Source organism: Rhinolophus sinicus, linkage group LG01 (assembly GCF_036562045.2).
Source record: "Rhinolophus sinicus isolate RSC01 linkage group LG01, ASM3656204v1, whole genome shotgun sequence".
NCBI lineage: Eukaryota > Metazoa > Chordata > Mammalia > Chiroptera > Rhinolophidae > Rhinolophus > Rhinolophus sinicus.
Window position 1 is genome coordinate 162454520 of NC_133751.1, and position 24062 is coordinate 162478581.

General features: G+C 41.2%; 1 protein-coding gene across 1 annotated transcript in view; it reads right to left on the minus strand.

Annotated features, from left to right (window-relative positions):
- Positions 1–775: 775 nt before the first annotated feature.
- The window catches only part of TTN (titin), a 270598-nt gene continuing 247311 nt past the window's right edge, over positions 776–24062 (minus strand). Inside the window, exons 287-311 of the mRNA XM_074338692.1 lie at positions 21961–24027; positions 21558–21860; positions 21137–21442; positions 20753–21043; positions 20361–20657; positions 19926–20231; positions 18721–19026; positions 18355–18636; positions 17579–18172; positions 17159–17446; positions 16757–17056; positions 15937–16239; positions 15069–15371; positions 14376–14960; positions 13942–14247; positions 13525–13824; positions 12325–12900; positions 11928–12233; positions 10947–11540; positions 5077–10808; positions 4793–4949; positions 3326–4017; positions 3077–3230; positions 2249–2551; positions 776–2108 (exon numbers count right to left, since the gene is read on the minus strand). Of these exons, the coding sequence (XP_074194793.1) occupies positions 1810–2108; positions 2249–2551; positions 3077–3230; positions 3326–4017; positions 4793–4949; positions 5077–10808; positions 10947–11540; positions 11928–12233; positions 12325–12900; positions 13525–13824; positions 13942–14247; positions 14376–14960; positions 15069–15371; positions 15937–16239; positions 16757–17056; positions 17159–17446; positions 17579–18172; positions 18355–18636; positions 18721–19026; positions 19926–20231; positions 20361–20657; positions 20753–21043; positions 21137–21442; positions 21558–21860; positions 21961–24027 (15950 nt within the window). The 3' untranslated portion in view covers positions 776–1809. The remainder of the gene's footprint in view (positions 2109–2248; positions 2552–3076; positions 3231–3325; positions 4018–4792; positions 4950–5076; positions 10809–10946; positions 11541–11927; positions 12234–12324; positions 12901–13524; positions 13825–13941; positions 14248–14375; positions 14961–15068; positions 15372–15936; positions 16240–16756; positions 17057–17158; positions 17447–17578; positions 18173–18354; positions 18637–18720; positions 19027–19925; positions 20232–20360; positions 20658–20752; positions 21044–21136; positions 21443–21557; positions 21861–21960; positions 24028–24062) is intronic.

A 24062-nucleotide genomic window follows, 5' to 3' on the forward strand; every position in this document is an offset into this window, starting at 1 on the left:
GAAGACCTAAGAGCTTCTTTTGGAGAATAAAAATTTGACAGTACATTTGCTTCAGCTTTGGCCACCTGTACTTACATTTAGGATTAACTGTGTTTACATCTGTAACTTGGGCTTACATTTAGGAGGTACTTTAGGCAAAGAATCAACTTTATAGGATTGCAGTTACGATGATCTAATTGAAGTGGATAAATACAGATTTTTCTGACACTAGATAGTGTAGATCAGCTGTTTAGAAAGTATGGTAGGACTATACCATGTAAAACATGCTCTTCAGTTTGAGTACCTTTATTCTGTCTCAGTTGGAGCTGCAATAGTCAATGTCGGTTACGTAACTGATCATTTCTCTTGAACTTGTCATTTTCTCTTCTTTGAGACCTACACTCTTTGAGGGACAAGGTCTATGTCATCTTGCTCATTTTTGTGTTGTTCCCTGTGGTGTCTAGCACAAAATATTGTAGACGATTAATATTTTTGATGGATTTAGTTGAATCAGCTCCCATAAAAATATTTTTCTTGATATGTTTAAAAGAGTTAATCTATTATTTTGGGGGATTTTGGTTAACTTTTGGGAATAAGTTTATCCATGAGAATCATATCTATGCTTTTAAAAATTGTTGAATACATTCAACAGAGTAAGTTAAACATTTGCTTTAACAAACTTGAGAACATGGGGTATTTTGGACTTGAGTTGCTTTATCTCATGATCATTTCTGTGATTTGTGAAGGCACATACCTCCCCAACCCCAGAATTTCACAGAAAACAACCAACCACACATTTTGAGGTGCAGATAGCTTGCTTTATTTTGTTATTACTATCTCAAGGAGGCCCAACAATTTTAACTAACAATTGAATTTATACCAGCAGGAAAAGAACTACATCAAATTGATATTTCGGGCACTTAGTAACATGGTTATTGTTTTTCACTTAACGACAGCTTTATTTCATTGTTGTTTTTGTTGTTGTTCTTTTTTTGCTGTGGCTCATTGCTTAGTTGCCCCAGTTTCTCAGGTGTAATTTAAATTTAGAGCTACCACACAAAGGCATTGGCTGCACCCCTGGACCTCCAAGAGTTGGCACTGCTCCAACATAGGAACACTTGAATAGCTTGGTTACATGAGGGGATGGCTAGGCGGTGTTACTTTTCCAAGCTACCCAGGCACTCTCTATGGTCAGAGACAGTGCAAAATGAGCGAACAAAGTGTTGGCCGTTACACTTTGCTCTGGTAATATTTAAGTCATGATAATTTTGAGTGTGACGTCATCAGAGAAAATGTAAGACGTTCAAGTGTTGCTTACAGGAGGGTAAATGCAAACATCACCAATGCCTTACATTTCTGATTCAGTAGATATTGGTGCACTTCTCAGGTGATGTGCACAGCGTTGTCTCTGAGGTGGGTAGGACATCTCTTCAATGGGGAATCTCTCAACCCATTGAGGCATACTTAGACATCAACAGTATGTTGAGGCACAAAGATTGATTAAGTGTTGAGCAGGGTATTCGTTCCATAAGAAACTTTCTCCTACCAACAGTTTCAAAAGTTACATTGTAAAAGGTCATAAAATAAATGGTACAAAACTTTATAACCGTTAATCCGGCTATATACAGTATGTACATGTCACTAGAAAATGTATCATATTTTTAGGTCAACAGTTATGAAAAGATTGAAATGCATATTTTTGAACTTTGACTCATTTAGGTTGATACAAAACTACTTTTTTTTCTTAATATTTACAGATCAGAAAGATTAGTCCATGTGAATTGTTTGTGAAAAGGTTAAGAATGAGTGAGTATGAGAGCCCAGGCTCTCTTAAATAGATCGAATATTTATATTCACAGTAGCAGAGTCAGATCCAAATTCATTCCCTAAGCTCAGGGTATAAAGTCCACCATCTTCTTTCTGTACGTCCGTGATGATCAGAGTTGTCAGGTCATCTGTGTTTTCGATATGGAATCTCCCTTGCTGGTCTTGATTTTGGATTTTTCTTCCACCACAGAACCATGTTATTTCTGGGGTAGGCTCACCCGTAAAAGCACAGGCTACTGTTAAAACTTTGCCCTCATCAATGCTGATGTCAGAGGGAAGAGCTTCAATTTTAGGTGGAATTCCTTTATGGAATAGCAAGAACAAAAACGTGTTAGGATCACTGAAAGAAATACTGATTTGCTTTCTATTGAATTGTATATACTAAAGAGTACACATTATGCTAGTAGGCTTGTCTACCTCTACCAGTAATTTTATTGCTCACCTCTTACGCCTGCTTTAAGCATTCTACTAGTTGAGCTTTCCAGTTGTGTCATACTAGATTTTCCCATAAAACTGCTGGAACTCATTTCTACAAAGGACTCTTGCATGGAGGACATGCTTTGGGCAGACATGCTTGCAAATTTCATTTCAGTCATGCTGCTAACACTGCTGCTGCTGAAACTGCTGAAGGAGGCCTCCTGCTTAGAGGCAGACATTTGGACTGACTGAGACGAGACGCTTCCTTGCAAGCTCGTGTCACCACTTGTCCTCAATACTACCTCTCTGGGAGGTTCTTCAACTAGAGCTGTGGAGCATAGCAGATACACGGTGAACATCAATGACATCTGGTTAATTGGAGACATCTGACATTGACTTAACGGAAATCAAAAACTTAAACACACAAAGAAACGTAACCCAAACAATTTGCTGTGGAAGCATAAGCAAATACATACATACATACATTTGTCAAGAGCTAGCTCAATGTCTCCAAGAAACGAATCCTTATATTTCTATCATCACATTACATGCAGGTGCTAGAATCACTAGGAGAAAAATGATTAGTCATATAGAACATAATGTATATAGTGTGCATTCTGGAAATAAATGTAACAGGGCAGTTGGTAGCTTTGCTTTTGAAAGTTAACTTATCCACATTTCTGTTGAGCTGTAAAGAAACTTTGACCATGAGAATGAATTCACACAGGAGGCTGGTGCCTCTTACACATGGAATTTCCTGAAGCTCCTGTGAGTTTGCTGTGCTCAGAAGACAAAGGCAAAAATACCCATAAACTCCTTAAGCAGATAAGGAAAATGGCGGCGATATACTTACGAAGGACCGTTAAGGAAGCAGTAGCTGAACACTGGCCATGGAAGTTTTTGGCCTTAATTGTGTATTTCCCACTGTCACTTTCTGAAGCATTTCGGATTTCAAGAGAATATACATTTCTGGAGCGACTTACGCTGATATTAGAAGAAACAGAAATCTAAAAAGAAGAGAAAAAAGTATTTTTTTGAAGTCTTCAGGAACAGATGTAGTATTTCAAATTTTCTTCACTAATAAATTCATAATTAAACTTACGGGCAGGTTGTTTTTAAACCATTCGATTTCAGGGGAGGGCTCACCACTGATTTCACAAGAAAAGAGTACAGTTTGTCCTTCGTTAACATTTTGAGATCTGGGCTGTGAGATGAAGGCTGGGGCATCTGAGAGTTCTTCGCTCAGGGTCAAGTCGTACTGACACTTGATGATTCCTTGACTGGTTTTGCCAATACAGGTGAGGATCCCTTCATCTTTGCGACTGGCCCGCTTGATGGTTAGGGTCTGATCGCTGCCAGAGACACTGTATCTGTACTCCTCGGAGTTAGTGAGCTCTACTCCATTCAGTACCCATTTCACATCAGTGGCCCCAGCAATGTTGGCTTTTAACGTCACTTTCTGACCATCACTTACGCTCATCTGAGTAGAAAATGCTTTAATTTCAGCTTGAGTTCTGATTTCTTCTGATGCCTGTGATGTTTTAGTGATTTCCTCTTGGACAATGGCTTTTTCCAGGGAGGCTGCTTCTGATTTCTTGACTTTTTCAGAAATCATAACCTTTGAAGCTTCCTCTGTGAGGGCTAACTTTTCTTGAGATTTCACCTCTGACATCTTGATTTCTTCAGAAATTAAGGGTTTTTGGGAAATTTCCTCTTGGACAACTGCCTTCTTTTGGAATGTAATTTCGGAGGTCTTTTGTGTAGATACTTGTTGTGTCTCAGTGTCTTTTACAGCTAGAAAAAGAAACTTTGTAAGGCAAACTTAATTGGAAAAAGGCCCCACGCTTTATTCTTATAGATTCTGCAAGTGAATATACAAAGAAAAAAATGTTGACTCTTGTATGCAGTGTGGGTTACATCTAATTCTTTCTCAGTCCCAATCTTGGAAAATTGTCATGCATGAGTTTTGAGATCAGTGTAATGATTCTTTAAGCTAAATTGAAGATGATTCTTATGACTTAAGTGGAAAAATGTCTTGGAAAGAGCAGTCAAAGGAATTAGGAGATGTGTGTGTTTTGATTCATAAAAAACAAAATAAATTATGTTTTAGAAGATTGAGATGAAAGCAAACTAATTTTAATTGGCAAAACTAATACAGCTCTTTCATTAACTTAGCAAGAGTGAAGGTTTAGGGAAGAGGTAACATTTTGTATATTCACCTGACTTTATTCTTAAACATTCCTGGGAACAGGGGCTGTCCCTATGGAATCTTATATAACGCAACATACAATTAGGCACTTAGTAAGTGCTTTTTATATGAATATAAGAATATATGCTAACTTCAAATATGTGTAGTTCCATATTTGTGTACTAATGGTATTCTGGAATTCAGAAAACAGTTTTGTTTTAATAGTTTCTTGTGTGTGTGTGTGTGTGTGTGTGTGAGAGAGAGAGAGAGAGAGAGAGAGAGAGAGAGAGAGAGAGAGAGAGACAGAGTATTCAGAAATGCAGAAATGTTTCCTTAGTATCGTTTTCTGAAAAATGTTGGTAAGAACAAAAGCCAACCTACCTTTTATGGTTAATTTACAGCTGGAGGACACAGATCCAGCAGAATTTGTTACTGTACAAGTATAAAGCCCGCTGTCAGAAGTATCAGTCTTGTGGATTTCTAGGAGGAATCCTCCTTTGTCTTCAGAGAGTTTATATTTCTCTCCTTGTGTAATAGCCTATAGAATGCAAGGGATTTGAGTTTTAAAAAGTGATTTAATTTTCAGCTTTATGTGGGAGATGGGGATGAGGGAAGAAGTTAGTGTTTTAGAAGATAAAATTAAAAGACATTTAAGAACTGGTTACCTTTCCATCTTTTGTCCAGATAACAGTGGGCTGGGGTTCTCCAGTAGCTTTCACTGCAAACTTAGCAATGCTGTCTGAAGAAACAGTTGTATCCTGTAGCCCAGTAACAATTACTGGTTTTGAGGAAATTGGTTCAGGAGCTTTTGGTTCAGTTTTCTTGGTTTCTGTTGACTCAGCAGTTTTCTGAGCTACTTTCTTGGTTTCTGTTGACTCAGCAGTTTTCTGAGCTACTTTCTTGGTTTCTGTTGACTCAGCAGTTTTCTGAGCTACTTTCTTGGTTTCTGTTGACTCAGCAGTTTTCTGAACTGATTTCTTCGTTTCTGATATGCTTGACACTTGCTCATGGATACTCTTAAAGGCTTGTCCTGTAAACTGGAAGTTAGTTTTAGAAGTTCCACCTTCACCAGAAATCTCACAGATGTATTCCCCACAGTCAGATTCAGAGAGGTTATTGATTTTGAGCTCATAGGTACCATCTGCTGAATAATGAAACTGGAAATGCCCATTTTCTTTCAGTTTTTTGCCATCTTTATACCAGGTGACCTCTTTTGCACATAATATACTACTTTCAACTGCACACGTCAGCTTTGCAATATCTTTAACAGCTTCTGCTTTCAGGGACTGAGTTATCTTGGGTGGGGCAGAGACTGGGAGCTGCTGAACTTTCTCTGCTGGTGTGGGTTTTGTCTCTGTGGGTGATACAGCTTTTGGGGGAGAAGTCACTGGTTCCGGGGATTTCACTCGTTTTGAAGGCTTACCTCCTTCTGGGGATTTCACCCGAGGCTCGGGGGATTTGACCCTTGGTGGAGAGGTCACAGCCTTTTCAGTAACCCTGGACTTTTGAATAGTCAGAGTAAACTGTGCTTCTTGCCTCCCTTCACTGTTTTCTACCACAACGCTGTAGTTGCCCTCATCGGAAGCCTGGACGGAAGAGATCTCAAAGGTCGATTTGTACTTTGTGGTGGTCACTTGGTGGCGGGCGGAAGTACTGATCACTTGTTCTCCACGCAGCCAGGTTACACTTGGTATTGGTTCACCATCTGTGTCACAAGAAAACCTTGCAGACTCGCCTTCATAGACAGTTATGGACCTTGGCTTGGTTAGAATTCTTGCGGCCAAAGTTGACTTGATCTTTCTGTGTGTGGATTTTTCTTCCAGCGACTTTTCTTCTACTGCAGCCCTTCTCATTTCTGCAGATGCATGGTGTTCATGTGATGAGAGACTTTCCCTTGTCTCTGTCATCTGTGATTTCACTTCCCTGACTGAAGAAGAAGCTTCCATCTCAGAGGTTTTCTTGAACGATGAAACCGCATATGCCTCTGTTTTTATCAGCTCAGGGAAAACAGATGGGAGGACTTCCTCGTCTCTGCGCCGGGAAGCGTAGGTGGTGTAATCCCCTCCTGTTACGTCCAAGGTTGCGTAGTCAGAAGCTTCACCTTTGTAGTTGGTGCACACTGCACGGTATGTTCCACTGTCATCAATATGACAGTCCAGAATTTCCAGGGTCAGGACCCCACTTGTGTTGGTATAATGAATCTTATTGCTCTCTTGGAGTTCTACACCATTGTGGAACCATTTAACCTCAGCAGTTGGCTTAGACTGAACGTTTAAGATAAAACGTGTATTATGGCCACATGGTACCCTGTGGGAGCGCATTCTCAGTGTGATTCGAGGGGCGTGGTCCAGTGTAAAAGGCTGCTGACTCAACACTTCATACTTCCTTTCTGATGTCTTCTGAGTCTTCAAAGCAGCTTTCATGGACTCATACCTGGAAAAGATATCAAATCTTGCCGACCTCTCAAATCTTGAGAGTGATCTTTCACTAGACACAGGGCTGGGCGAACGTGGGCGTGTTCTCTCTGGAGTGGGAGACCTTCTTTCTGTGTCATCTTCATATTCCTCAGCCGGTTGTGGACGTGACCGGATCAGCTCTGATACCGGCCTCATTAATTCAATATAAGTTGGAGACAGGGAACGCCGTCGTCTCAGCAGTCTAGACACAGATGAGGAGGACTCTCTTTGAGCACGTTTTGTGATTTCATATTCTTCCTCAATTTCTGTTATTTCAGTCACTTCTCTCTGTCGTCTTGATTTCTTTCTAGACTTTGCTTCCTTTGCCATGTGGTCAAGCTCGCTTTTGTATTCTGAGAGACGCTGTGTGGTCTTCACTGGCCGAAGCAACTCTTCGTCCTCTTTCTCAGCCATGATTCTTTGCCGTTGTTTCGGCTGTCTGTATGAAGCCTGAGCGTGCCGTTCGTGCAGTTCTGCATAACTTGTACTAGTCTCCGCCTTCATCGGGATGTGATATGTTGAATATCTAAAGTCTTTTCTTCTCTCCTCCACCTTGACATGAGCTTGTGGTGAAGAGTAACGCAGACTAGAAAGCTCAAACCGTGGGGGGCTTCGGCTTGGGGGTGAAGCTGAAAAACCTAATTCAAGCTCCTCTTCAAGACGCAGCCTCTCTTCCTCTGTTCTTTTCATTGCCAAGTAGTCATCAATGGGAAGGAGTAATTCTTCATCTGAGATGTCCCCAAGAGAACGTCTTCTAGGTCTGTAATAGAAGGTATAATCAGGAGAAGGTGTACGCCGGCGAGCTGGCCTCACCATTTCCAGATCGTCTTGGGTCAGTTTGGGAATCCGCCACTTAGGTCTGTATTGATCTGTGAAGCGTGGAAGAGGTGTCACGTAGAACTGTTCCCATCTTGAAAGGCGGATGCGCTTGGGTCTTTTCTGTACAACTCTGTCAATTTTGCCAGGCATTTCAAATTGATCGCGTATCTTTTTATACCATTTCATGTCAGACATAGGCACAAATTGCTTGATGCGCTGGTCTTCTTCTACGATGGTCTTTTTGAACTTGCGTGGCTCTGGCACTTCATATGGCATACGGAGTTTTCTCTCTTCCTTCTTTTCTTCTGTCTCAAGTCGGAATTCTCCCTTTACAGTCTTGGTGCTTACGGCTGGTTTGTAAAGGATGGCAGCTTCTCTCAGGGCCTCCTGGGCTACCTGGGTCAGTGGCACAGTTTCAGTTCCAGAAAGAATTTCAGCCATTCTTAATGTCTTGTCAATTTGCTTTCGCACGTGTCGTTCACGCTCCTCTTTATTCTTGAATTCTTGTTTGACGTACCTCAAGCGTTCCACTTGTAGGTGAGCCTGGCAGCTGGTAGATCCAGCTGTGTTTGTGGCTGTGACCCTATAATACCCGGTGTCTTCAGGCAAAGTATCCCGGATATGCAAAGCATAGTAATCCAAGCCTTCGTGGATAATTTCAATGTTAGGCCCGAGGGACAGTGGCTGACCATCTTTCTCCCATTTTAATGTTGGTGGGGGGATGCCAGATACCCTGATCTCAAAGGAGACACTTTGGCCCTCTTGGCATTCTGCATTTGCCAGTAGCCGTTTGAACATGGGTCTTAATGTTGTGGCTGTGGGAGGAGGGTGTGGGGTTACAGTCAACTTGGCTTTGCAGCTGTCCTCACCGTATTTGTTCTTTGCCACAACAGTATATTCAGCATCATCATCTGTAGTTACACTGTTGATTGTTAATTGGTAAAGACCCTTGTCGGACTCAAATGTGTACTTCTTATCATCCTCGCCTGGTTTGATTTTCTGACCTGATTTATACCATGTTACTCGAGGCTCTGGGTGGACAGTTATAGTTACTCCAAACCGGACATTTTCACCCACAAAAGCTGTTTTATTATAGAGAGGTAGGGTAAATTCTGGTGGCCTTTCCAGGAGTCTCATGGTATCTGTTCTGCGCTTCAGTTTTTTCATGGTTCTACGGCAGTAATAGTCATAAACTTCTCTCACGCCTTTAACAAATAGCTCTGCATAAGAACTGTCTTCACCATAGTCATTGACTACTTTGCATCTGTAGGTACCGTCATCGAATTTGGTAATGTCTTTGACATACATCGTGGCCACTCCATCTTCATAGGTAATTTCATATTTTTCACTGTTCTCCAGCTGTCTGACACCAAAGTACCAGGTCACTTGGGTAGACTGATCATAATTTTCAATTTTGCAGACATATTTGACATGTCCGCCTTCTTCGCCAACTGCATGCATTATCTGCCCAGAAAGTGGGCCGATTTCAATGGATGCTACTTTAACTTTAGCAACACTCACTCCACTCTGAGATCGAATTGCACCACCACAGGAGACCCGGGCTGCTGACACAACCATGTTCAGGTCTTTCTTGATCAGAGTGTGATAGTAACGCCGGTGTTTTAATGTTCTGATAACTTTAGTACTGACTTTTTCTATCTTCTGCTTCAGCCATGGATGCTCGAGTGCCTCAGATGCTGTCATGCGTGATTTTCTCTCTTTCACTAACAGCCGGTCAACAAAATCCATGGCTTCGAAGCTAATCTCTTTGAATGCTTCTTCATCAAAAGAAAATTCAGCATTCATGATGTTCTCAATGATCTGTTGGTTAGTTTCAGCCAGGAATGGATTGATACCACTCAACAGCACGTACACCAGCGTTCCAAGGGACCACATGTCTGTGGCCGTGCTGACAACATCGTGCTGGTGGACTTCAGGTGCATAGTATTCAGGGGCAGTGAACAGAAGCCTAAAGTTGTCCCCTGGTTTCAGCTGACGGGCTTGACCAAATTCTATGATTTTAATGATGGAGCTCCTTCTTGTTTGGTAAATGATATTTTCGGGTCTAATGTCAAAGTGTCCAATACTTTGACTATGTAAGAACTCAAGTGCTTCGCAGACTTGGCGAACATAATTGACAATTTCTCTTTCATTAAGTTCAAAAGCACTTGTGTTAATGCGTTCAAATATGTCAAGTCCTGATATGAACTCAAAGATCATAACTAATTCTTCCATGCTTTCAAATGATTCGTGGAGGTATAAAATGTTTTTGTGCCTAGTGATGTTGAGAATGGAAATTTCCTTCTTTACCAAAACCTGGTCAGTCCCTTTGACTTTGACAAATTTGGCCATGTATGTCTTCTTGGAGGATGTTTCAACACAACGGTGGACGATTCCAAACTGACCACGCCCGAGATCTTCAGCAATCATGTATTTTTCATACAGTTCCTTGGTTGAAGAGTGAGAAGCTTTAGTCATGGAAACTTCCCTGGTTTCATCTACCTCTTCATCATAGTTCAGAGCTCTGGTCTTATCTTCTTTGGTTATGGTTGGTTCTGAAGGCTCAGAAGGCTTGCTCAGGCCAAACTTATTTTCAGCTATTACTCGGAACTGGTAACTTGTTTTTCCAAATAAGTTGATCACAGTATAACGTGTTTCTCGGGCCTGTCCTACACGGAGCCATCTCTCTGCAGTAGTTGCACATTTTTCAACAATGTAGTTGGTGATTTTGCTGCCACCGTCAGAAGCTGGCTCAGTCCAGGTTAAGTTGACAGAATCTCGTGAGACGTCAGTAACTTTGACTCCTCTGGGGGGATCGGGAACATCAGCCACATCTAGTTCAACTGTCTTCTGATCAATTCCAAACCTGTTTTTAGCACAGACCACATAGAAACCAGCATCTTTTCTCTCTACTCCATTGGGGAAAACAAGTGATGTGAAAGATCTTGTGACAATAACTTGGTAGTGGCCATTATTGTCGATGAGATCTTGTCCTTTCTGCCAGGTGATCACGGGATCAGGTTTGCCACTGAAAGGGATCTTGATGCTGACCACCTCTCCTCGGAGAGCATGCATTGCTCCCATGCCTTCAAGAGTTTTAGGCAAGTGTATCTTAGCTGGAACTGTAGTAGAATAAAAGGAAAAAGGAAATAATTTAACAATACTTAACACTGTTTAGGTGCCACGCCCACACCCTACCCCATCCCCAGTTAATAATATGTCATCTAGCACCAAACTTATGTTTACTGATTTGTTTTTACCTTCCACTTCCAAGGAGGCAGTACCAGACACAGATCCCCCTTGGTTGGTAGCTCTGACTTGGTAAACTGTGGCATCATCATCCGTGACACTTGCAATGATGAGCTGGTGGTAGCCACCCTTCAACTCTTGAATCCTGTATTTTAATCCATCTGCAATGATTTCTTTGCCTTGTCTGTACCATTTCACAACAGGTTTCGGATGACCAGTCACTTTGCAGACCAAAGTAGCATTGCTTTGGTGTCTGACATTTAGATTTCTCAGTTCGTCTTTGAAGTGTGGTGCCTGAATTGGCACATCAGATTTGGGAGTGACAGGTTCTGATATTTCACTCCATTCACTTTCCCCACCTAGGTTTTCACATTTCACACGGAACTCATATTCAAGACCTTCAATAAGGTTTTTCACTGAAAAGACAGTTTCTCGGATTTCTTCTGTTGTCACAGCAATCCATTTATTCTGTTTCTTTTCACGCTTCTCAAGGTAGTAATTTCTAATCTTTGCACCTCCATCACTGGCAGGTGGCTTCCAAGCCACAACACAAGAATCTTTTGTGATAGCAGTAATAGTGGGTTTTCCAGGAGCACTTGGTTTTTCTATTTCAAACAAACAAACAAACAAACAAACAAACAAAGATTTGAGTCAAGCTGAAACAAGCAACTTTATGAAAAGCTTATTAAAAAAATAAAATATTATGAACTCAAAGTTCTACTAAGAATAGTTCTTCCAGAAAATAAAATTGGTTACTTTATGCTAAGAAACTTATTAAAACACAAAATGCCTTTTTAGGGAAGAAGGGACAGGGTATTTGCCCTTTTAGATATGTAAAAATTCAATTAAAGTTAAGTAAGCTAAAAGGCAATTGTGCTTTACCCGAATCTCTGCTATTTCCTTCCAAAATTTATTACTGTGAAAAAGTTTTATGTAAAAATGGAATTTTGCCATGTGAAGATTGTAGAAGTTGTACAAGAGGTTGCACTCACCAAACGGACTCTTAATGATCACAACTGAAGAGACCTCTAGAGGGGCACTGATGCCGAAAGTGTTCTGAGCTGAAACCCGGAAGTAATAGCCAGCATTTTCTGTGAGGTTCACAATTCTACAGGTTGTCACTGAGATGGCTGAAGACACCAATTGCCATTCAGCCCCTTCCTTGGCCTCACATTTCTCCACCACATAATTGGTGATCCAGGAGCCTCCATCATCTGTCGGTGGTTTCCAGCTGATCACCACAGAATTCTTCAATAGAGCTTCAATCACAATTGGTCCTGTAGGTTTGTCTGGTTTATCTGTTGGGGGAAGAAGACACAACAGTAGTGGTTTTTTTTAGTATGTTTCCCAACATCATATTTTTTTCCTTGAAAAATGAAACTAAAATACCTTGTATTTCCACATCAAGGATGGCATCAACTGATCCCAAAGCATTGCTGAGTTGAATTTTGTATTTCCCAGCATGAGTCTTACGTTGGACATTCTTCATGACGAGATGAGTATAGTGCTCAGTGTTTTCAATAGCAATGTTTTCTGAGTTTTGCAAAAGTTTCTGGCCATGGAACCAAGTGATGGCAGGTACTGGACGACCAATGTACATAACATGAAGTCGAAGTGTTGAACCCACAGCACCATAATATTTCTCTTTTAGTGGATAACCAGGATGGAACTGTGGTATTGCTTGCAAGAGAAGTTTACTACTGGTTTCTACTTCTCCAACCTCATTAGTAGCTAGGCAGGTATAAACACCTTCATCTTCTTGTTCCTCTGTCATTATTGTCAGAGTATGTGTGCGTCCATCTGAAGACATTTTGTACTTCCGGCTTTGTATGAGCTCCTTACCAAATCGGTACCATTTAATGTCAGGAAGAGGCCTGCCAACAATCTGGCATGAGAGTTGAGCAGCTTCACCCAATTTGGTGGTAACATCCTGCATTTCTTTGCGTACTCCTGGGGCCTCTCCAGCTAAAGGATACGGAAGATAATATTAATGCATTATTGTTATGATTGAATCTATAGTCCTCTATCCTTGTATATCAGGAATGAATTTATCATATTGACTAACACTTTATTAGATACCATGATTTATATGACTAATTTGTAAAAATTCTTTGCAGGGATTTTTCTGGGGTCATGTGGAAAATAGGGATTCGGTGAGCATATTATTATTCAGAGTGATTTTTCTCTTTATTATTGGGAGGCATTAATGATGTATGGGGTTTTAGGAAAATATGAATTCTCTCTATAAATCTGTAGTATCTTTGCCTTACTTAGGTTCAGTGAAGTGGGGTAGATTTGTTGACCCTTCACATCTTATAAGGAACTATTTAAAAAACCCATTGCATTTGAGGAAGATATTGCTCTAGGAATGTGTTCAGTTCATTGCACCTAACATCTGCTGAGGTTATGTGCTTGGAATGGCTTCCTATCAACTATTCCCTGTGAGCGCATATGTCAAAGTGAGTAATTGTTTCCAAACATTTGCTCACCAATAAAGCTTCCTGGAGATCTACTTAGTACAGATGAAGCATTTGCCTCAACATGTTACATAGCTAGTAAATCAAAAGCAGAGACGTAACGGCTACTTACATGTTAGTTTTGTCTTTACAGACATAGCAGTTCTTCGAGGTCTGCTAAGCCCAGTTTCATTCTCAGCAAAAACCCTGAATTCATATTCAGTAGCTTCTAGCAAACCCCCTACTGTGAATTGCCTGTCCTTGATGCGATCCTTATTGCTCTTCTTCCAGGCACTCTCTTCAGATTGTCTGTATTCAACCCAGTAGCCAAGGATTTCTTTGCCACCATCACATTCAGGTTTCTCCCACTGTAGAGTGACACTATCTTTGGATATTGAAAGAATCTCAAGTTCTCCAGGTTGGCTTGGCTTATCTGAAATATTTTAAAAATAATTGAAAAGGGAATCACCTTTACTGCTGAAATAAAAGAAGAAAAGACTCAAGGTAGCTTGCCTCTTTGATTTTAACCCTTTCAGAAAGTCTCTCTTACCAAATGGATCTTTGCAAACGACTGGTTCAGAAGCAGGGCTGGTCTCGCTGAGGCCAACGTCATTCTGTGCGATGATACGGAACTGATATTCAGCATCAGGCACAAGCCCTGTGACGGTGTACATTGTGGTTGTTATCTGAGTCTTGTTGTGCCTGACCCACTTGTCCGTTGATGTCTCCTTGCGTTCGATGTAGTAGCCTGTGACTCGAGAACCACCATCATCCTTGGGCCGGGACCAAGACATGCTGACAGAACTCTTGGTCACATCGAGTATTTCTGGAGGATTGCTTGGAGGCTCTGGAGGATCTAAGGATATAAGTGGAAAACACACGTGTGTTAAAGTAGTCCCAACTCTCATAAGCTGATGGCTTTCATTTTAAAACAAAAGAGTAGTGAAAAAGTTTTCACAAGGCTGTGGTTGGAAGAGTACTTACTCAATGGTGTTTTTGGTATAACTGGTTCTTCAGATTTCAAGGGTTTGCTTATGCCAAACTGGTTTTCTGCTGAAACACGGAAATGGTATTCCACATTTTCTTTGAGGCCTTTTACCACCAGAGATGTACCTCGGACTCTGGAATCAATGGTATACCAGGCGGCTTTAGGCACTTCGCGTCTCTCGAGGATGTAGCCTAAGATGTCAGCACCACCATCATCGGCAGGGGGTCTCCAACTGACCCTTACAGAGCGAGCTTGTATGTCGTCATATTCAAGTGGCCCTTCTGGAGTGTTGGGACTTCCTATCACCTTGACATTGATGTAAACAGCCTTCTTGCCACATTTGTTTTCCAGAGCCAGGTCATAAGAGCCAGAATCATCTCTGACTGCTTCTTTGATTACAAGCTCAGTTTGTGTTTCAGAGGTTGCAATCATGGCACGTTTACTAATATCTTGGCCTTCCTTGGTCCATTTACATATTGGGTACGGTTTCCCTTTGATTGGAATGGTAAGTCTGATGACTCCACCTTGTCTTACAAAGATACCTTCCTGGTATCTTTCATCAAGTTCATAATCAGGATATTCTGGGGAAAAAGGTAGTGTTACAATTAGCATTTGTTTTTTGGGGGGAGGGAGAAGGAAATAAATCTTAAGGCAGTTATAGCAGAAAATAAATAATCGTTATGTCTTACCAAGCATTTCTGTGATTTTGACAGTTCCTGGTACCTCAGCAGGCTCCCCAGGTCCACCGGCATTACAAGCAAGGACACGGAATCTGTATTCAGCGCCCTGAGGTAGATGTGTTAGAGTATATTCCCGAATTTTGGTCGGGGTAGTGTTACATTTAGTCCATTCATGTTGATCTACTTTTTGCATTTCAATCAAGTAGCCAGTGACTTTAGATCCTCCTTCATCTTCTGGAACACTCCAGGCCAGGGAGACTGATGTCCTTGTTGTATCAGTAACTCTTGGGTTTTGTGGCTTTCCGGGAGGAGCTGGGAATAAGAATAAGACAACAACATACTTGTTAAAGATGCAGTGAAGCTGAAAATCAACTGTGCCACCTAACACGTCCAGTAGAAACATGGACTGTTAGCATTAGAGTATTTTTTGTTTTGCAAAAATTTAATTCATGTTGTCAGTTAAAATACTTAAAGCTCTTGCTTTTTCTTTTGTTTTAAATGTGCTTTATTTATGATCACTACTACTTATATCTATCATCAGTTTTTAAAGTACTTTCAGAAATGTTAACTTGTTTTAAGATTTTAACTGTGATATAGGGCATATATTAGGAGTCCAATTTTAAAGAGGGGGAAATAGACTCATGAGAAGAATATTAAAAGTTATTTGCCAAAAGCTGTTAGGGACTGGAGTAGGGGTGGGATTGATGACAAAGGGATACAAGCAAACTTTTTGGGCTGATGGAAATATTCTATGTTTTGATTGTGGTGGTGGTTATAGAACAGCACATTTTTCAAAAGTTATAGAATTATACATTTCAGAAGAGTGAATTTTACTACATTGAATTACACCTCAATAAACTTATACAAAATGTATTACCAATTGGATCCATGGCAACGATGGGTTTGGAAGGACGACCTGGTTTTCCAGTCCCTCTCATATTAATGGCTGTGACACGGTGTTCATATTCTAAGCCTTCAATAAGGCCAGTAGAACGGTACCGTGTCATTGTCACTGGGACTTTATTTACACGGACCCATCGATCTGCTCTCACTTCTTTGCGCTCCACAATATATCCAGTCACTTGGGAGCCACCGTCGTCTTCTGGTGGATACCAAGTAAGTGTCATGCCATCACGGGAGACATCAAATATCTGTAATGTTTCTGGAGGTCCAGGAATATCTGCAGAAAGATAAAGGAAAAACACAATATGGCAATATGAATAAATTAAAATAATGACTCATACGTTTGTATAAGTATGTCTTACCTTTTTAAATGGTATATAAGACTCTTATGACTATTTTTCCAATACTTTCATTTTTGTACTTTTCTTGTTTTTTCTCGTTTTGTTTAACTTTATAAACATTTATTAAGCATGCATTCTGCATGTTTTCTCACTAATAACATAGCCAGTCTGTTCTTCCTTCCCTCCCTTGCTCCCTTGTTCCCTCCCCTTTTCCATCCCTCCCTTCCATCTATCCCTTCCAAACTCTCTCTTGCTCCCTTTCTTTCAAAAAATAAAAAAATAAAAAATTCTAACCATGTGGAAAACCTCCAGTAAAAGGAGGTTTAGAAACCTTCGAAAGACCTTGGATTAGTTTTGTGACCCATTTTTACTCATATTAGGGCATATTAGAAACAAATTCCTTTTTGTTAGCATTTAGAATCAGAGATGGGGTGGGAGGGTCTAAGGACTTACTGATGCTGCTGCGACATTCTATGACCTCAGACTGCAAGTAAGAGCCAATCCCGAAGCGGTTTGTTGCAGCCACACGGAACACATACTCATTTCCTTCAGTGAGTCTGGTAAACCTAAATGTCGTTCTAGTCACTGATTCAGATACTGGTAGCCATCCTGGACGATGGGCGTCACGTTGTTCTACCACATAACCACTCAATGGAGCACCACCATCCAATTCAGGTGGTTCCCAGGAAATGGTAATTGAAGTAGCATCGATTTCATCGATCTTGATGGGCCCAGTTGGTGGACCAGGCTTGTCTATGAAAGAAAAAGAAATCCAGGAAATTAATTCTCACTTCAAATCAAAATTGGGTGACTGAATATCAACAACTTGCTTGTGTTTTTATCACGTGTCCTTACCAAGAATGATAACTTTAATGGTCTCTGAAGTAGTTCCAGTTACATTTTTCAATTCAAGTATATATTCTCCAGTATCTCTGATAGTGGTTTCACGGATGGTTAATTTAGTGACTTTAGTATGAGTTTCAACTGTGACACGCTCTGATTCTTTTAGTTTAGAACCAGAAAAGAACCAGGAAGCAGCAGGAGGTGGACGACCAGCGATCGGTATCACCAGCTCTATTGGTTTGCCAGCTGGGACATGGATGGTCTTTTGAGGCATTGTAGAAAGATCAATTGTTGGCAACACTATGAGAAAGAAATTAGGTATTTATTCTTAAGCATTATTTCTAATGACATAGTATCATGAATTCTGAATGTTTATTTTACTTTACTATTATTATCCTTTTTTTTTTTTTTTTTTGGTGAATTGGTACATACCTCTCAGGTCTTGTACAGTCACGGCTGTCACAATCTCTCTTGCTTCTGACACACCTTTCTCATTTTGTGCCCTTATTCTAAATAAGTACTGTTCACCTTCATTTAAGGAAATAACAGTGTGCTCTAAGACTGTGGGTTTTAAGGTCACAACCTTCATCCATCTCTCAGTGTCAGCTTTGCAGGCCTCAAGAACATATCCAGTGAGTCGGCTGCCACCATCGTAAAGTGGTTTTTCCCAGGCAAGGGTAACAGTTGACTTGGTGACATCGACCACTTCCAGTTTTGTAGGCACCAAAGGCACTTCTGAGACCAGAACTGCATCAGATGTTTCGCAAGGCTCTCCAATGCCATAAATATTTTCTGGCAACACTCTGAAGTAGTACATGGTTCCTTCTACAAGTCCAGAAATTCGGTAAAGTGTCTTGCTGCATTTGGTAGTTACTGTTTTGAATGCTCTCATGGCAGCTTCACGCTTCTCAATAATGTAATTGTTGACTGGAGCTCCACCATCAATTGTGGGGATTTCCCAAGTAATGGTCACCGAATCTCTTGATACTTCCTTAACCTTCACTGAAGAGCAGGGACCAGGAGTATCTAAAAAGTAGAATGAAAGATTCATACTTCTAATTTGCCATTGGTTGATAGATTTTTTTTTTTTTTTTTAAGAAAATATACTCAACATAGTTTCTCTCTAGAGAGGTGACCAATCATAGGTCAAGGTGTATCTTTTTAGAGAATATACTCACAGCATCATCAATTTTCAGACCAATACTTACCATATACTTTAACAAGGACTGTTGCTGATTTCTTGCCAGATTGATTTTCAGCTTCAATGGTGTATTTTCCAGCATCATACCGGTTAACTTTGTCCACGATAAGTAAAGAGTAGCTCTCAGTGGTGTCAATAATTGCCCGGTTGGCAAGGTCAATGCCCTTCTTGCTCCATGTGATGACGGGAGGTGGTCTTCCAGATACAGACACCATCAGGCGTAACGAGACACCAGCTCTGAGGGTCACAGTCTTCTTTAAATCATCTGCAAGCTCAAGATCTGGTATTTCTGGAAAGTAAACATCAAAACTTAATTATACATGAACAGGTGTGACGAGCAAATAATTCACCTAAAATCTTATATAAAACATACCGAGTCTTTCCACAGGCTCAATTTCAGCAATTGTCTCGCTGTATTCACTCATACCCTTGCCGTTCACAGCAGCAACTCTGAAGGAGTATTTCTGGCTTATTTTAAGATCTGTCACAGTGAATTCAGTATTTCTTATTGTAGCATTGGTGTGCACTCGGTACCACTGATCAGTATCCTTCTCTTGCATCTCAAGAACATATCCTATGATGTCAGTGCCACCATCATACATGGGCTTGGTCCATGCCAAACTAATGCTGTGCTTGGTGGTATCCACAACTCTTGGAGCAGAAGGTGGGCCAGGGGTATCTACGAAATTTTAAAAGGGGGATGCATATGTTAAACAAATACGGAAGCTTTGAGATTTGTATTTTTGGTTTTCAAGAATCACAAAGGTATATTGTTCTTTATCTACACTCACAAAGGTAATCTTTGTAACTGGGTTCTCCTGATGTTACAGGACAGCACTGTATGCTGTCACTGTTGTTGTTATTATTATAATTACTATTTCAAGAATTAAACTTCTTTAGAAAGGTAGAGATGTCTTTCCTGCTACTTTGGCTAGCTATGCTGTGCTCTTTCAGCTAAGCTCATTGTTTAAAGTATCCATTCTCAGGGGCTTTTCTTTATTTGCTCAGCTGTCCCAGGGTGAATGTCACTTGACACTACATCTCTAATGAGTACAAGATTCACTTTCTTCTGTTTTCCCTATTCAGTCCCAATGATTCATTCCTTCGTTTTGGGGCTAACGCTCTGTACAAGGATTTGCTTCCTATTTTTGCAGCTCTTGTGACAATTATTTTGTTAGGCATTTATTATAACACTAGAAACTATGCTTTGCTGAGCCTCTTCTTAAAAAAGACTTTGTCTGTTTTCTTTTCATTAGTTACTATCACTACAGTGCATTTTTCTCCATTCTTTGGAAGATTTATAAAATACATCCCTTTCATATTGGTAGCAGAATCATTTATTTTTTTCATAGATTAGAAAATAATGCAATGATTTTTAGCAATGTAATTGCTAACGTATCAACAGAAGTTATAGTTAAAATGTTCTCTGACTTAGGCTATATTTAAGATCCCTTTAATAAGCATATGCTTTTCTAGCCCATTCATAAATTCTACAAGTTCTCAAAAGTGGCATTTGGGAGATTAACTGTAATACGGTTTTGATACGCATTAGGTTTATGTATAGTTCTTGGAACTCACATGATGGTTCTCGGCATGAGATAAAGTCGGAAGCTTCACTGGGTTCACTATTACCGGCTGCATTCACTGCAGTCACCCGGAACTGGTAATCACAACCTTCCATCAGGCCAGTCACCTTCAGCCTGGTGTCATATACCACATAGTCTTTGTTGACACGCGTCCAGCGCAAGCTCTTCTTCTCACGTTTGTCCACTAGGTAGTTGCTGATCTCATTGCCGCCATCAGATTCAGGTTTTGTCCACTGAATGATGATATGCTCCTTGCCAGCCCCGACTTCTTCAGGTATGCCAGGTTGTGATGGAATAGCTGTTTACATTTTTATGAAAATAAGGATGATCAGAATCGCACCAAGTCACTACTGATATGACTGCCCTCCTGCTCCCCCGGTCCCATTACATTGCAACTAGCAATTTGTTTAAAACTGTTAATACTCACTGAATGCATTTCTGGCTACAATAGGCTGTGACTCAGCAGGCACACCAGGGCCGTATTTGTTTACTGCCCGCACTCGGAATAAGTATTCGTTGTTCTTGATGAGTCTGGTAACTACATAGGATAGGGTTGGGCATTCGCCTTCAACAATCACCCAGTGAAGTCTGCTTGTCTCGCGTCTTTCCACAATGTAATGAGTTATTTGTGCTCCTCCATCTTCCTGAGGAAGGTTCCAGGCTAAAGTACACTTCTCCTCTGTTACTCTGCTGACGGTGAGATTTCCACATGGGCCAGGAGAATCTGAAACAGGTGCAATGACAAGCAATAGTAAAAATCTTTCTTTGTGTCCACCCTCGAAAATGCTATAAAAACAAAAGAACTTTTGACCTGCTTACCAAGGACTTTGACCATGACGGAAACGGCCTTGGTCCCACTGGCATTCTTTACTGTTAAGGTGTATTTTCCACTGTCACTTCTGTCACAGAACTTGATCACAGCAGTTGCCCGTTTGCCAGTATACTGCAAAGAGACTTTTTCACAGAGATCTAGTTCCTTGTCTCCTTTGGTCCAGATAATTTTGGGTTCAGGTTTGCCACCAACTGCAGCATCAAGAACAAGATCCGAGCCTGCTCTGATGGTCACCAGATCACCTTGTAATCTGGCATCCAGTTCAGCTTTGGGTGGAGCTGTCACAGGCAAACAGATGCGAATGAATATATGACAGTCAATTTTCAAATCAATTGTGATCAATTAAAAGGAGAACATTGAGTATTTTTTACCATATTCATCTCTGCAGGTGACGGGGCCTGTAGATTCTGATCCTTTGCTTATTACACCTGCTGCATTCTTGGCCAACACACGGAATTCATAAGTGTCTCCTTCACTGAGAGCGGTCACGGTGAAATAATTGTCAGATACGATGGTATAGTTGCACTTCAGCCAGCGACCGTCTCCAACTTCACTCACTGGCTTACGCTCTATGATGTAACCCACAACCTTGCTGCCTCCATCATATACCGGGGCAGACCAAATCAGTGACACTGTTGATCTTGTGACATCTGTCACCTCTGGTCTTCCTGGTGCATCTGGAAGTGATACAAAAATAAGGTTAAAAAAAATAGAACTGAATTCTACGAGTACTACTGTTACAACTAATAATATTAATAATAAATGAATGTACCCTTAAATTCTGATACATACCAACTGGATTTTGAGCCATCATAGGTCTTGAAGCTTCACTGGCTTTGCTAACGCCTGCGGCATTGAGAGCGTATGTTCTGAACTGATATTCCAGTCCTTCTACCAAACCAGTTACTTTGTAGTTGCACTCTAAGCATGGCACTTTATTTTCTTTCACCCAAAGAATAGTGTTACGTTCTTTCTTCTCAACCCAGTAGCCAACGATCTTACTGCCACCATCATGATAGGGTTCTTCCCAACGAATAGACATGGCATTCGCAGACACGTAGTAGACTTCAGGTCTGGTAGGAGCACTTGGTGGGACTAAATATAAACAAAGGTATCAAATATGAATATGATTTCATAAAATTCAGGGGAAATGTTAATAATAGAGATTTTGAAATATGATTTTTATTTTTCTTACCAAATGGATGCTCAGCAACGATTGGTGCTGATTCTAGAGGCTTGCTGACACCAAATCTGTTCTCTGAACTGACACGGAAAGAATATTCCATGTATTTTGTAAGACGAGTTATTTTAATCTGCGTGCGCTTGACACTGGAATTGACAAGCTGCCAAGCTGTTGTACCCGACTCACGCTTTTCAACTATGTAATTAGTAATGTCAGTGCCTCCATCATCTTTAGGTTCAGCCCATGAAAGGACACATGATTCAGCGGAGACAGATGAGACTTCGATGGGGCCAGTTACTGGACCTGGCCTGCCGATAACCACAACTGTGATGGTAAATGTTTTAACACCAGCTGTATTTTCCAGGGTCAAGAAATATCTTCCAGAGTCACCTCTCATGCTCTCCTTTACAGACAAGGTGGTTTTGTCTTTTGTTGTTGTGATACTCATTCGATCTGTCTCTTTAAGTCTCATTTCTTCCAGCTTCCATGTTACTTTAGGGGCGGGACGACCACTGATTGGCACATCGATGGTAAATGGGCTTCCTGCTTTGCAAGTTATGAGCTGATTGGTAATTCCAGTGAGATCAGCAGTGGGCTCAATTTGAGGCTCCTTGATGATGACAGAAGAAAATGCTTCCCTGGGTTCACTGTAGCCAGCATCATTCTTGGCCTTCACACGGAATTCATATTCAGTGTTCTCAACCAGACGCTCCACTGTGAAAGTCAGCAGTTTGGTGTGACCAGCTTCAACCCAGAAGTCAGATCCCTTTTGTCTCATTTCGAGCAGGTAGCCAGTGATCCGGCTGCCTCCATCATGGTCAGGTTTAAGCCAAGCTAAGACTGCAGAGGATTTGCTTGTGTCAACAATATCAAGTCTCCTAGGTGGAGCAGGCTGCTCTGTGGCTACTATTGGCTCTGGCATTTCATAGGGTTCACCAACACCGTACTCATTTTCTGCAGAAACACGGAAATAGTATGGAACGCCTTCTGCCAGGTCATTGACCTTGAGGATCTGACGAGTGCATTTTTCACTGACAACCTGCCAGCTACGGCGACTTGCTTCTCGTTTCTCTACCACGTAATGATGGATTCGGGCACCACCATCAAGGAGAGGGGCATCCCACATCAATGTAACAGATCCCCGGGTCACATCCTTGAAGGTAATCGGGCCAGGTGGGCCTGGAGTGTCTAGCACCTTTACGGTGAATGTGATTGACTTACTACCACTGTTGTTTTCCACCGTAAGGGTATATTTCCCTGCATCATTTCTGTTGCAGTTTTCCACGGTGAGCGTGCTGAAGGAGTCTGTTGTATGGATATCAGCCCGAATGCTAAGGTTAGAGTCGGGTTTGCTCCACACAGCTGTAGGAGTTGGTCTACCCTGGTAGGCAATGAAGAGGCGAATACTGGCTCCAGCTCTAACAACATGAGTCTGCTTGAAGTTTGCATCAATGTCTAACTCAGGAGCTGTTAATCGGTCAACTGCTTTAATTGAGCCAGTCACTTCACAGCTCTCTCCTTGTCCAGCACCATTGATAGCACTAACCCGGAATTTGTATTCTTCACCTGCTTGTAGGTCTGTGACTGTATATCTTGTTTTCACACATGCCTCTGTATTTACCTTGTGCCAATCTCCTAAGTCAGCTTTGCACATTTCAATAATATACCCAATTATTTCCATGCCTCCATCAAACACTGGCTTAGACCATTCTAAGCTCACAGTGGTCTTTGATGTGTCTGTCACTTTGACCACAGTGGGAGCACTTGGTGGGCTGACTGGCTCTCTACATTTGATTAGTCTTGAGATATCACTAGCAGGTCCTATTCCTGCAGCATTTTCAGCCATGACATGGAATTCATACTCATTGCCCTCTATCAGACCAGTGACTTTATATCTTGTCTCAGAGATTGGTCGTTTGCTGATCACTTTTACCCATCGTGTGCTTTTCTTTTCTCTCCTTTCAAGGATATAATGTCGAATTTCATTGCCACCATCTGATTCTGGCCTTGTCCATGTCAGGGTAATGCTATTGCCTGTTACGTTACTAGGTTCTGGAGTGCCAGGGGCATCAGGAATAGCTGTAAAATGAGAAGAAAGAAAGAAAGAAAGAAAC